The sequence below is a fragment of the Eptatretus burgeri genome, chromosome 4, assembly GCF_056783735.1.
Source record: "Eptatretus burgeri isolate ZD-2024b chromosome 4, Ebu_testis_v1, whole genome shotgun sequence".
NCBI lineage: Eukaryota > Metazoa > Chordata > Myxini > Myxiniformes > Myxinidae > Eptatretus > Eptatretus burgeri.
The window spans coordinates 17,329,346-17,342,831 of NC_140964.1; the positions used below are offsets into that span (position 1 = coordinate 17,329,346).

The 13,486-nt window shown below is 46.3% G+C and overlaps 2 protein-coding genes across 3 annotated transcripts in view; one reads left to right on the forward strand and one right to left on the reverse strand.

Annotated features, from left to right (window-relative positions):
- Window positions 1-13,274, reverse strand: part of LOC147027554 (uncharacterized) — a 57,596-nt gene extending 44,322 nt beyond the window's left edge. Inside the window, exons 1-2 of the mRNA XM_085877046.1 lie at window positions 8,558-13,274; window positions 8,239-8,297 (exon numbers count right to left, since the gene is read on the reverse strand). Of these exons, the coding sequence (XP_085733172.1) occupies window positions 8,239-8,297; window positions 8,558-8,925 (427 nt within the window). The 5' untranslated portion in view covers window positions 8,926-13,274. The remainder of the gene's footprint in view (window positions 1-8,238; window positions 8,298-8,557) is intronic.
- The window catches only part of TARBP2 (TARBP2 subunit of RISC loading complex), a 51,523-nt gene continuing 42,839 nt past the window's right edge, over window positions 4,803-13,486 (forward strand). For both annotated transcript variants that reach the window (XR_015057110.1, XM_085877045.1), the window contains exons 1-2: window positions 4,803-5,049; window positions 13,269-13,438. Coding sequence is in view for 1 of the 2 variants with exons in the window: in XM_085877045.1 (XP_085733171.1) it covers window positions 5,030-5,049; window positions 13,269-13,438 (190 nt within the window). In the remaining variant the exon portion in view is untranslated. The remainder of the gene's footprint in view (window positions 5,050-13,268; window positions 13,439-13,486) is intronic.

Consider the following 13,486-nt stretch of genomic DNA (forward strand, 5'->3'; position numbering starts at 1 on the left):
TACCTGCATGACTGCATCACTGTTTACGTGTGCTTTGTAAATGTTAACCCGTTCGTTGCGTCCTCTTCCCTTAATTGAGCTGGCGTTCTACGTTCGGAATATAGTTGGTTTTTAAATAGCCGATAAAGTGATCGGGTCCAATGGGGCTGCGCGATAATACCCCGCTCGGTTATCCCAAAACGAAGCGAGTTGCTTAAGCGGTTCGTTTCCAAGCGGCCCCGTTGAGGTGCAGTTTCTCGGTAGTCTGCCCGCACGATTAATTAGGTTTGTCGACAATTCGGCGATTGACCCTGTAGCGCGGGTAGAGTGTTGACTGGGCTTTGGCGTTTGATCCGGAAGGCTGCGACTAGATTGTCCGTTCGGTGGGCGAGAGCGCCGCCATTGGCTCGAAGCGGTCGTTCGCACGCCGGCGGGTGAGAATCTGTAACAATATATATATATATATATATATATATATATATATATATATATATATATATATATATATATATATATATATGTATATATATATATATATATATTGTTACGAATTTGGAAACCATGAGCACTCAACACTCAGGTCGCGAAGGTCAGTTATATCAGTAAATTTGTGTTTGTAGTTAGGGTCTCATCCTCTTGTATAATGGGTGATTAAATGTATGTGCGCTGCAAAGTTGTTTTATAGTTATGTCTTTAAATCATTAGATCCGACAAACCAACCACCTCCACTGATCTAGCGCTTTCCAGCACATTCCCAATCACAACTCCTCCACTGAACTCGCACTTTACAGCGCATTCACAATCACAGCTCCTCCACTGAACTCGCGCTTTCCAGCACGTTCCCAATCACAACTCCTCCACTGAACTGGCGTTTTACAGAGTTCCCATTCACAGCTCCTCCACTGAACTCGCGCTTTCCAGCGCGTTCCCATTCACAACTCCTCCACTGAACTGGCGTTTTACAGCATGTTCCCAATCACAACTCCTCTACTGAACTAGCGCATTCCCATTCACAGCTCCTCCACTGAACTGGCGTTTTACAGCATGTTCCCAATCACAACTCCTCTACTGAACTAGCGCATTCCCATTCAGAGCTCCTCCACTGAACTAGCGCTTTCCAGCATGTTCCGATTCACAGCTCCTCCACTGAACTAGCGTTTTACCAGGCTCTCCTTATTGTCCAATCAGGAGCGAACAGCACGTCAACACACCTGATCCCTGTCCAACGAAGCGCGCACAGAGCATCTGACATCGAGGCTCCACCCCGCTCGAGGAGCGGATAAAAGACCAGGCTCCCTTTGGAGGTCTGGTTCTGGTGTTCGGGTTCATGCTCATGTTCGTGTTGGCGTCGGAGCCTGGTTGTGTGTCGGAGCCTGAGGAGGATCATTTGCTTCACCTGCCTCGTCGCCTCCTCGCTTGTTTTTGCCGATCGTGCTGGCGTCTGCCACTCCACTCCTGATGCCTTCGTCCTTGACGCCACGTGGAAGCTGCGGGTTTGAGTCCTGCCAATTTGAGTCCCAGATTGTTGAAGACCGCATGAGGCGGACAGGTCCAAGCACAAGCTCTGGTCTCCAGCTCACCTTTCCTCGAGCTGGAAGCCTTCAATAAAGACCCGACGGGGTCCATTTCTTTGGGTGTGCGTCTGTGTGTGGGCCCGTCTCTTAAGTAGAACTGTTAAGTGCTTTTGCTAACTGTATATTGCCTGCCTGATATTCAGATAAATCTGCCATTACGTGCTCCACTCATCCCCCGATTATTGTAAATAAATTCCCCTCTTGTTGAATGTCCCAGCTTGTTCCCTGTAATTTTTTTTTATTGGCTTAGCACGGTGCGTGTTGAGAAATAGCGAAGCAGTAAATTGTTCATTTGGACCGACAGGCCTCGGTAACCATCCGCTCGGGTTACACACGGTTCGAGCACGGTAACGGCCCGTTCCGCTCGAGGTCTGTCGAGGGTGTGAATTCCCCGGAAGCTTTGCCGCGTGGACACTTAGGTATATTGAAGTTTGGCAATTAACCCAACCCCACGCAGTCGAATTATTGGCGATTCAGGGTCCTGTAGGGGACCCGTGCCTTTCGGACTTATCCAAGGATCACGACTGAAATTCCGGTGTGTTCGGTGGAGCAGACTCTACTGCTCCCTCTCGCGGTTGTGCTCACCACCGATACCCAGCCCCACAACTATATATATATATATATATATATATATATATATATATATATATATATATATATATATATATATATATATATATATATATATATATATATATATATATATATATATATCCGGAAGGATTCCCACGTTTTAAACTCACGTCATGTTGAGGTGTGTAGAGCAGCTCAATCGGTCCTTCCACTGCATGGCATTATAATTACAAAATAAAGAACAAAAATAATAACATTGTAACAAAGCATATATTAATAGTAACAATATTAACAATAAATAGAATAGTTTCATTTGGCAATTATAATAATAACGAACATTTAATCCCCATGCTGGCCCAAGCACATCTGGACTTGGTGAAAGTGACCAGCAAGGTGATGCTCGAGCAGCAAAGCAGACAGGTGTTCCACAAGGTCGTGAGCACGGATGGTCCAACGGGCCCACTTGCAATTCAAAATCACGACAAACAGTATTTTACCTCAAAACACATACATTTCACTTTGAAGGTGTGGGAATCCGATTCCATTGTAAAACTGTCCTCAAATCGTCCGCAATCCAAAAACCATGACCTTTTCTACCCTCGTTAACCCAATCGCAATCCCTCCTCCATCCAAATTTCCAGTATTCCCTCATTAGTTTCCTTCTGTTACTGTATCCATCTTTTCCACTCCATTCATCCTCTCCTGCCCCCCTCCCCCATTCCTTCTCTCCTGCCCCCTCCCCCATTCCTATTCTCCTGCCCCCTCCCCCATTCCTCCTCTCCTGCCCTCCCTCCCCCATTCCTCCTCTCCTGCCCTCCCTCCCCCATTCCTCCTCGCCTGCCCCCAATTCCTCCTCTCCTGCCCCCATTCTTCCTCTCCTGCCCCCCCAATTCCTCCTCTCCTGCCCTCCAATTCCTCCTCTCCTGCCCCCCCAATTCCTCCTCTCCTGCCCTCCAATTCCTCCTCTCCTGCCCTCCCTCCCCCATTCCTCCTCTCCTGCCCTCCCCCATTCCTCCTCTCCTGCCCTCCCCCATTCCTCCTCTCCTGTCCCCCCAATTCCTCCTCTCCTGCCCCCCATTCCTCCTCTCCTGCCCCTCCCCAATTCCACCTCTCCTGCCCCCCCAATTCCTCATCTCCTGCCCCCCCCAATTGTTCTCTCCTGCCCCCCAATTCCTCCTCTCCTGCCCCCCATTCCTCTCCTGCCCCTCTCCCCAATTATTCCTCTCCTGCCCCACATCCCTCCCCAATTCCTCCTCCCCTGCCCCACCCCCTCCCCAATTCCTCCTCTCCTGCCCCACCCCTCCCCAATTCCTCCTCTCCTGCCCCATCCCTTCCTCTCCTGCCCCACCCCCTCCTCTCCTGCCCCACCCCTCCTCTCCTGCCCCACCCCCTCCTCTCCTGCCCCACCCCCTGCCCACCCCTCCCCAATTCCCCTCTCCTGCCCACCCCTCCCCCATTCCCCTCTCCTGCCCACCCCTCCCCAATTCCCCTCTTCTGCCCACCCCTCCCCAATTCCCCTCTTCTGCCCACCCCCTCCCCAATTCCCCTCTCCTGCCCACCCCCTCCCCAATTCCCCTCTCCTGCCCACCCCCTCCCCAATTCCCCTCTCCTGCCCACCCCTCCCCAATTCCCCTCTCCTGCCCACCCCTCCCCAATTCCCCTCTCCTGCCCACCCCTCCCCAATTCCCCTCTCCTGCCCACCCCTCCCCAATTCCCCTCTCCTGCCCACCCCTCCCCAATTCCCCTCTCCTGCCCACCCCCTCCCCAATTCCCCTCTCCTGCCCACCCCTCCCCAATTCCCCTCTCCTGCCCACCCCCTCCCCAATTCCCCTCTCCTGCCCACCCCTCCCCAATTCCCCTCTCCTGCCCACCCCCTGCTCCACCCCCTCTCCTGCTGCACCCCCTCCCCAATTCCCCTCTCCTGCCCCACCCACACCCCTCCCCAATTCCCCTCTCCTGCCCCACCCACACCCCTCCCTCCCCAATTCCCCTCTCCTGCCCCACCCACACCCCTCCCCAATTCCCCTCTCCTGCCCCACCCACACCCCTCCCCAATTCCCTCTCCTGCCCCACCCACACCCCTCCCCAATTCCCCTCTCCTGCCCCACCCACACCCCTCCTCCCTGCCCCACCCACACCCCTCCCCAATTCCCCTCTCCTGCCCCACCCACACCCCTCCCCAATTCCCCTCTCCTGCCCCACCCCTCCCTTATTCCCCTCTCCTGCCCCACCCCTCCCTTATTCCCCTCTCCTGCCCCACCCTCCCTTATTCCCCTCTCCTGCCCCACCCCTCCCTTATTCCCCTCTCCTGCCCCACCCCTCCCTTATTCCCCTCTCCTGCACCACTCCCCACTCCCCCACTGCCCCACCCCCCCCAATTCCTCACCCCCCCCAATTCCTCCTCACACCCACTGCTTGTTCAAGTCTCCTCTATCTTGGACTGCCACTGCTGTTGTATTTCCTTTCTCTGTTGTTCGGTCTCGTGCTGCCACCCGTTGCAATCGCAATCCTCATAGACAAATCGCATTCTCGCCTTAACAAAACAAAACTTTTTTATATCCTCTACTTATATCAATTTATATTCTCAATGTTAATGTGGAAAAACATATGAGAGCAAACAAAAAAAGTGTTTCAGAAGAAAATTAAATCCCAAACATTACTTATACACCGCCTGATGAGTCGCGAGAGATGGATCGAAAAAGATTGCTGTAGACAGACGCATGCACACCGCCCAGCATAAAAAAGAATTTTATTCGAAAAATCTTTCTTGATGTCGTTTGTGGTGACGAATTGTATTGCGAAACGAACGGTGCTGTGAAAATCCTCGTTCTGTGATTTCCGCTTCTCACATCGACCTCGTTCCGAAGGCAGCTTCGGGAGCGAGTAAGGTGCGAAGTGAAGATATGGACGTTTTCCCATTCGGGTAAGCTACGTCACTGTGAGGTGTCACTACTTGATGATCTTCTTCATTATTGTTCTCACCGTTTCATTTCCATTCAGTCAAGAGAATGCAATTGTGATGTGAAAACCAACGCACCCTATTTATTTGGTCGACGCGTTTAAGATTAATGTAACTCGTGAAGATTAGATGAGTTTCTGAATAGCAGTGAATATTCGTACAGAACCGTATGAGGTTCTGAGGCGATTCGTCCGGAGGTTGCTTATCACGCTGAGATTGATGCGAGGGCACGGATTGGTCACATGACGACTCGAAAACGTGACGTCATCGGAAGTGCTGCACATCGTCGTCCGGGGCCTTCAGAGCCAATAAAAATGGGTTCCAATGTCTTTTTATCTCAGATACTTGGATTTGCAAGACTTTGTTCAGTCAAGGATGATTTTGTGGAACGTGCTGAGATCCCCCCATCATGTTAAACAGAGGATATTTGGCTGATTGATCAGATCTTGTGAGAATGTCTTTGGAGTCCATCGTCACCTTTTGTTGAAGTTTCGTTGGTTTTCGTGGAAACAAGTTCCGATTGCATTTGATATAATAACAGTGAATTAATTATTTTCGTGAGGTAAATTCTTCAATATTAAAATCGGTGGAGGAAATATCCACCATGTCTGATATTATTTGGGTCTTTCATGTCTCCGACGATGCCTTTATCTCCCGGCATGCATCATTCCCCATGGCAAAAACCGGAAACAAAACAAAAACGGAAACAACAAAACAAAAACGGAAACAAAAGGGTCATAGGCAACGACACGGATTCACAATTGGCAGGGTATTGTGTTGTTTTTGTTGTTTCCTATTCTCTCATGTGCACGCGTTAAGTAATATTCACAAGATAGAAATAAAACCCAATTGTGTTTATACACCGCACAGCGTTTAACAACAACCGGAAGCAAAAGGTCATAGCTGACGACACGGATTCCAAACAGCCAGGGGTATTGTGTTGTTGTTTCCTATTCTCTCACGTGCATGCGTTAAGTATGAAGCTCACTGCGTTAGCTATTATTAAACTTTATTTCATATATATATATATATATATATATATATATATTTATATATACAGACACGATGTCCGTCTAAAAAGTAACGGGACTGACTTCACAGAAATTTTATTCCAAAAAATATATTGAAATCACAGCTTGTCCCCTTCAAAATAGTTTCCCTCCAGTCTTGCACACTTGTCCATCCTCTTCTTCCACGCTTCAATGCACCCCAGGAAGGCTTCTTCTGGATCCTCCGGAGCTCCGTCGTCACAGCCCTTTTGATGGCTTCCACATCAGGAAATCTGGTCCCCTTGATCACCCCCTTGAGCTTGGGGAAATGAAAAAAAAACATCACACGGGACAAAATCTGGCAAATACGGGGGTTGCTTCAGAGTTGACACGTTCCTCTCTGCCGGAAATTGTCAGGTGCTCAGGGCACTGTGAGTAGGGGCGTTGTCACGGTGGAACACCCAGACGTTGTTCTCCCACAGATCCCTCCTCTTGTCCCGGACTGATCTCATGAGGCGCCGGAGGATCTCCTTGTACATGTATTGATTCACTGTTTGACCCTGTGGTAGAAACTCAAAGTGGACGATGCCCTTGATGTCGGAAAACGAGATGAGCATCACCTTCACCCTCGACTTAGACATCTTTGCTTTCTTTGGTCTTGGTGATGCCGGACTTTTCCACTGACGACTCTGCTGTTTGGTCTCGGGATCATATTTGAATATCCACGATTCATCGCCGGTAATGACTCTCCCAAGCCGATCTGGATCATCTTCGAAGCGCTCGACAATGTCTTGACAGACAGTGACTCTTCTCTGTTTCTGGTCCTCGGAACATCTTTGCGCACACCTTGCGCATTTCGAGATTTTCAGTGATGATGCTCCAGACAGTGTCCTTGTTGATGGAAAGTTCCTCAACAATCATCCACACCGTGAGTCAACAATCTGCATATACCATCTGCTTCACATGCTCGATGTTGTCCACTGTTCTGCTCGTTGAAGGTCTTCCAGACTGTGGATCGTCTTCAACCTCCTCCCGTCCCTCTTTGAACCTCTTGTGCCATTCAAATGCACGTATACGTGGCATCGTTTCTTCCACGTAGACTTGCTGCAGCATTGCGAAGGATTCGGAAGGTGTTTTGCCAAGCTTGGCAAGAAACTTCAGATTGGCTCTCTGCTCAGGACTCATAATGCGACGACTCAGACAAGACAACGTGCAAAGCACAACTTGTAAAAAAAATCACACAATGAGCGCAGTCAACCATCACCAATCATATATATTTCTGGAACGTTGTGAAAGACTGTGACGCAACCCATTCATTCAAGTTGTGTAAGTGGAGCACACAGCAGGCTCAGTCCCGTTACTTTTTAGACAGACCTCGTGTGTGTGTATATATATATATATATATATATATATATATATATATATATATATATATATATATATATATATATATATATATATATATATATATATATATATATATATATATATATATATATATATATATATATATATATATATATATATATAGTATTAAATAATGGAGGTATTTAGCATACGTGGCAAGTTGAAGGTGACAAAAATCGGATTGGTAGGAATCGAAAGCGGGTTTTTTTTTTTTAAACCCTTTGCGTGCTGCGGTCGCAGACTTACGACAGCACAAAAATTGAAAGTTTAAAACATTTTTTTCGTTATTCATCCAACTTGACACCCAAATTGTGTTTTTTTTTTTTGTAAATACCACTTGAAATTCACAGTCCTATGAAAAAATTAATTAAGCAACAGGGAACTATGTGGCTGTCAACAATGCAGCACGCATAGGGTTAACTGCACATGATAAAAATTCTGTTTGAGATGTTGACGAATCAGTAATGATAAGGAGGTTCCAAATAAGAGAACACACGCATAACATTTCTCAATTTTATTTACTTTTTTCGTTTCCAGTTGTCGCCTGTGACTCGTGACATCACATTTACTGCAAATAGCGTCACCACAATAAAGAGCAGTGTTGCCTGGTTTATAAAGACCTAGTGATGATCATCAATGATGATGAATGCAATATGATGATCTTGATAAACCTTGACAATAAAACTTTGAGAAATGTTCGTTCATTCACAAGCATCAAACCACATCATGGGATCCCATTTCATTCATTTTCATTCACCTGTGACCGGGGTTGTGGATCCACTGTTTGGAGAGGTTCTCGGTTGAAAGGATCGAAACCTGTAAAACAGTGCTCATCTGATGATCCGGGCAGTTGGGAAATCAGTCAATTGTGTACAAGTTAAGGTTATAACTTCAAATAAAGTTTTTGTAAGTACTTACCAGTAAATTGTGTGTGTGTGTGTGTGTGTGTGTGTGTGTGTGTGTGTGTGTGTGTGTGTGTGTGTGTGTGTGTGTGTGTGTGTGTGTGTGTGTTATATATCTGGCTTCCTTCTTGGGACTATGGTGCAGTAATTGGTCTTTATATTGACTTTACCCACCTCTGCTTGCCATGCAGCCTGGCCCTGCGACTCTGGGCAAAGGTATCCAGTGGTCCTTGAGATACAAGATTCTTCTTCGCCCTCTGGTGAGTTCCAAGAAATCTCCCGGCAACATCAAGGATGATGGTCTTGAAGGCACTGCACAACTCTTCTGGATCCCCCAAAGCACTCACATCCCCCAAATCTCCACTCAGCCTTTTCGCAAACTCCTCAGCTCCCCTCTCATCCTTGAGCTTCCCAACATCCAGCCGAGGCTGGGATAGTACCATTCTCCTGGATTTAAGCTGAAACCTAAGAGTTGCTACAACAAGCCGGTAGTCAGTATTGAAGAACTGAGCACTCCGGTAGACCCTGCAGTTCTGGATCATGTTGAGCACTTGGCAACAGGACGTATATCCTCGTTGATACTTGGCCAATAGACCACTTGGCACGCTCTGGCTTTACATTTCTCTTGCCCAACGTGGCCTTCGTGTATTGTTTTGAGAATGTTAGATCTGTGTTGCTGTAGCAGGATTTACCAAGTGCTTCCCATGAAAATCGTACCATTTGCCACATACAAATCATCTCAGAAATCCCAGAATGATCTGATGGATACAAGAGTGTTGGCCTGGTGCACTGGTCAGCTGTTCAGAATGTACGCAGACAGTCATTGTAAATTGTCATAATCTGCAGTTGCATCACTTTTTATACTTCCAGCTTGCTCTGGCTGACTGAAAGATGGGTCACCAGCTTGTGTACCTGCAACTGCATATCCTCGAAGATGGAGTTGTACATTGTGACTGGACTGTGACAAGTGTCTGGAATGTACATCCTCCCAGGAACGTGTTACAAGTATGTACCAATGCATAAATTGAAGCATCATCAACTGAAGTCCAGGTGAAGCTCTGTGCAGTGGTTTCTTGACAATTGTCACTCGAGGTTGATGGGTGGTCTGCACCTCAGTCTTGTATCTGTAGACATACTTATGAAACTTCTCCAAGGTGAACGTCACCCCTAACATCTCTTTCTCTTCAGCAGTGGACAGTGAACGTGAAGCACATGCGACCAGCCGGCCATCCTGCAGCAGATAGGCTCCCAGGCCAGTTGATGAATTGGTCTGCACAATAGATGGTCTCTGGTTCAAATAATTTGAGTACCGGCGCAGATGAGATTGCTTGTTTTATTCACCCATTGCTATACTACTGGAGGAGATCCAACAAGGGGAGACTGGTTCTGTACCAGAATCATCCACCTCTTGTGTGTCCATGCTATAAGTGTGGACTGACTGCCTGGGATTTGACCCTTTCATCCAGTTTTACATTCTTTGCCGAGGGCAGAGCAGTCATGGTCCCTTCTCTGCTGGTATCCACATTCAGGGCAACTATCCTGTTGAGCCGTAGCTTTACTGGCATTCGCAAGAATCGCAAGAATCTCTCCCGCAAGAACCGTGTCCCATAAACACTGCGTCATTATCACGAACACTGCATCACATAAACCTTATGACTCTCTTCCGTGCAGCTCGTTTACCTCCAGTGGCATCTTGTACATTGACTATATTTGTGTGTGGCTTGCTTCGGCGGCTCGGCAAATATCCATGTCTCTGGCAAGATCCAGGTCCTTGTCACGTAAAATATGCTCTTTGATCCACAGATCAGACATTCCGAAAATGATTTTATCCCGATCATGTTATCCACCTTGGCAAACTCCCATGATTTGGCCAACGTTCTTAGGTCTGTCAGGTAATGGCCGAAGGATTGCCCATCCTAATATTTGAAATCCCAAAAGTTGTGCCGTTCGTACACCAGATTATTTTGAGGGTTGCAGTACTCCTTGAACTGTTTTTATCACCTCTGACAGTACCCAACTGTCTGATGCGGGGTTGAACGAATACGTGTTGTACACCTCAAGTTCCAGCGCAATGAAGCGAGATGGTAACTTTTCCTCTCCGCTGCTGTAGCCTGTCCTGATGCCTCGAATAACATCAAATTTCTGGGACTAGCAGCGCAGTTATTGCTAAGTTTGTGGCGGCCAAAGAGAGGTACGTTGGTGGCTTGAATAGCTCCATATTCGCGTGAAGTCAATCTTATTGCCACCGCTATCAGACCAGCATACGGAAACGAGGGCCAGGTTTATTAATGAATTGTAATTAAGCACGAAGTGACATACGGAGATCCCATAAAGCGAGATCGACGTCGAGTAGACACATAACAATCAATAAATTTTACTCCAAGTAAAACCTAGTAACTTTGTTTTGACTCATTCAGACTTTGGTCTTTAACAACAGCTTTTGTGAAGATCATATTCCATTACCAACTACATTATAAAGGAGATTGTGAGGGTTGAGCCATACATTGCTTTTGTATGCACCAATAAGAAAGTCTGGCTGGAGGGGTGGGGTGAAAATGGAAGAAAAAGGAGGATAAAAAGGTGTGGGGAGATACTGTCATGGCCAAAAATATTGGCACCCTTGCACTTTTTTCAAATAATGCACCATTTCTTCCAGAAAATTGTTGGAATTAAAAAATCTTTTGGCATCCACAAATGTATTTCTTTGGTTTGCACTGGAATAAAACAAAAAAAGGTGAAAAAAAATACAAAATCTTAGCTTATTACACATAGAAATCCTAAAATGGCCCAGACAATATTATCAGCACCTTTTAGAAGTTGTTATAAATAATTAGATTTCAAGCAGGTGATTCTACTTTACTTTGGAATTGAACTGACCTGTGGTGAGTTGCAGGTGCCTGCAATATAAAAATCAATCATTCAAGCAGTTTGACAAGAGAAAAGGAGTCGTTCTGCTGTTTTGTGTCACTGTGTGTACCGCAATGAGCATGGAGAAAAGAAAGAAAACTAGAGAATTGTCTGAGGAGGTCAGACACAAGATTGTAGTCAAGCATGGACAATCTCAAGGATACAAGTCAATCTCCAGAGACCTTGATGTTCCTGTGTCCACCGTACGCAATGTTATCAGGAAGTTTAAGGCCCACGGCACTGCAGCCAACCTCCCTGGACGTGACCGCAAGAGAAAACTTGATTGAGGATTGCAGCGAAGGATTGTTTGGATGGTGGAGAAAGCACCTCGATCAACTGCCAAACAGATTCAAGCTGACCTTCAGACACAAGGTACGACAGTTTCAAATCGCACCATCCATCGCAAAATCAATGAAAGGGGGTTCCATGGTAGGAGATCCAGGAGGACCCCACTGCTGAGAGAAGAGAAGAGAAGAGAAGAGAAGAGAAGAGAAGAGAAGAGAAGAGAAAAGAAAGCCTGATTGGTGTTTGCCAAAACACACCTGAACACGCCAAACTCCTTCTGGGAGAATGTCCTGTGGACAGATGAGATAAAATTAGAGCTTTTTGGTAAAGCACATCATCTTTCTGTTTACAGAAAAAAATGAAGCTTTCAAAGAAAACAACACCTTGCCTCCAATCAAACATGGAGGAGGTTCAGTGATGTTTTGGGGTTGCTGTGCTGCCTCTGGCAATGCGTGCCTTGAATGTGTACATGGCATCATGAAATCAGGAGATTACCAAGGAGGCATTTTGGAGCGCAATGTTCAACCTATTGTCAGAAAGCTGGGTCTCTGTCGAAGGTCATGGGTCTTGCAGCAGGACAATGACCCCAAACACACTTCAAAATGCACCCAGGAATGGTTTAAGACAAAACGCTGGACTGTTCTGAAGTGGCCAGCAATGAGTCCAGATCTATATCCCACTGAACACCTGTGGGGAGATCTGAAAACAGCAGTTGGGGGAAGGCACCCTTCAAATCTGGGAGAACTTGAGCAGTTTGCACAAGAAGAGTGGGACAAACTACCAGTAGAGAGGTGGAGGAAGCTCATTCATGGCGACAGGAAGCGCATGACTGCAGTTATTTTAACCAAAAGTTGTACGACCAAATATTAAATCGCGGGTGTCAATAATTGTGTCAATGTCATTTCGTTTTATTTTCTGATTTAAAAGGATATATTAAGTTCTGAATCAAAAGCAAAGGTTCTGTATTATTAACAGTGAAATAAAAAAATTGTGGAGACCAAATACTTTTGTAAATCTCAACTTATTTTTTAGAGAAAATTGAGTTGTTTGAAAAAAAAAAGTGAAAGGGTGCCAATATTTTTGGCCACGGCAGTAGAAGTAAGGGTTGGGGTTATACGGCACTTGTGTGGGAGGAGAAAATAAATCCACCATTTTTTCCAGACATAATATTTCAATTCCCCCTCATGCTGTTACATAATTTTTATGCCCTTGTTTTAAATTCATGTTTACTTTCATATCATGTGACTGTAGAAAAATAATTGCATATTTCTAAGCCTGGTGTTGGCTTTGTGGTTGGGGTGGCTGGCTTGGAAGGCCTGAGTTTGAGCCCCGTTGGCTACTGAATTAACACCATGTTGGGTTGACTCAGCCTGTCTTCCTTCTGAGATTGGCAAAATGAGTACCAGTGCACTGGGTATAGGGGCACAGCATTAGCGGCATCGTCACGCCCCAACAAAATGATAGCTACCCGGCAGCCAAGCTGCCACACGCAAGAATAAGAGGACTGCATATTTCTGATAACCATCTACAATAACATTTATCATATCATTGGTATGTCCATACAAAAGTTAGTTTTGCAAAGTTTTGTCCTCGGAAATAGATATTTCCTATTATTTTTGTGTTAACCCCCATGTTTCCCAGAATAGTGCTGCTGACACTATGCAAATGCTGCAAGGAGGCTTTTTGTCCACAGTGTTGAGTTACCTGTGCTGCCAAGTCCTGGAAAAACTCCAATAAGCCTGTTGCAGGAGTATGGCACTCGACTCGGCAAGACACCCGTGTATGACCTTCTCAAAGCTGAAGGACAGGCACACCAGCCCAACTTCACCTTCCGTGTATCTGTCGGAGCTATCAGCTGCATAGGTTGGGAACTCGGAGGTGGAGAATGTTGGAGTAATTGAGTGCTGCTGT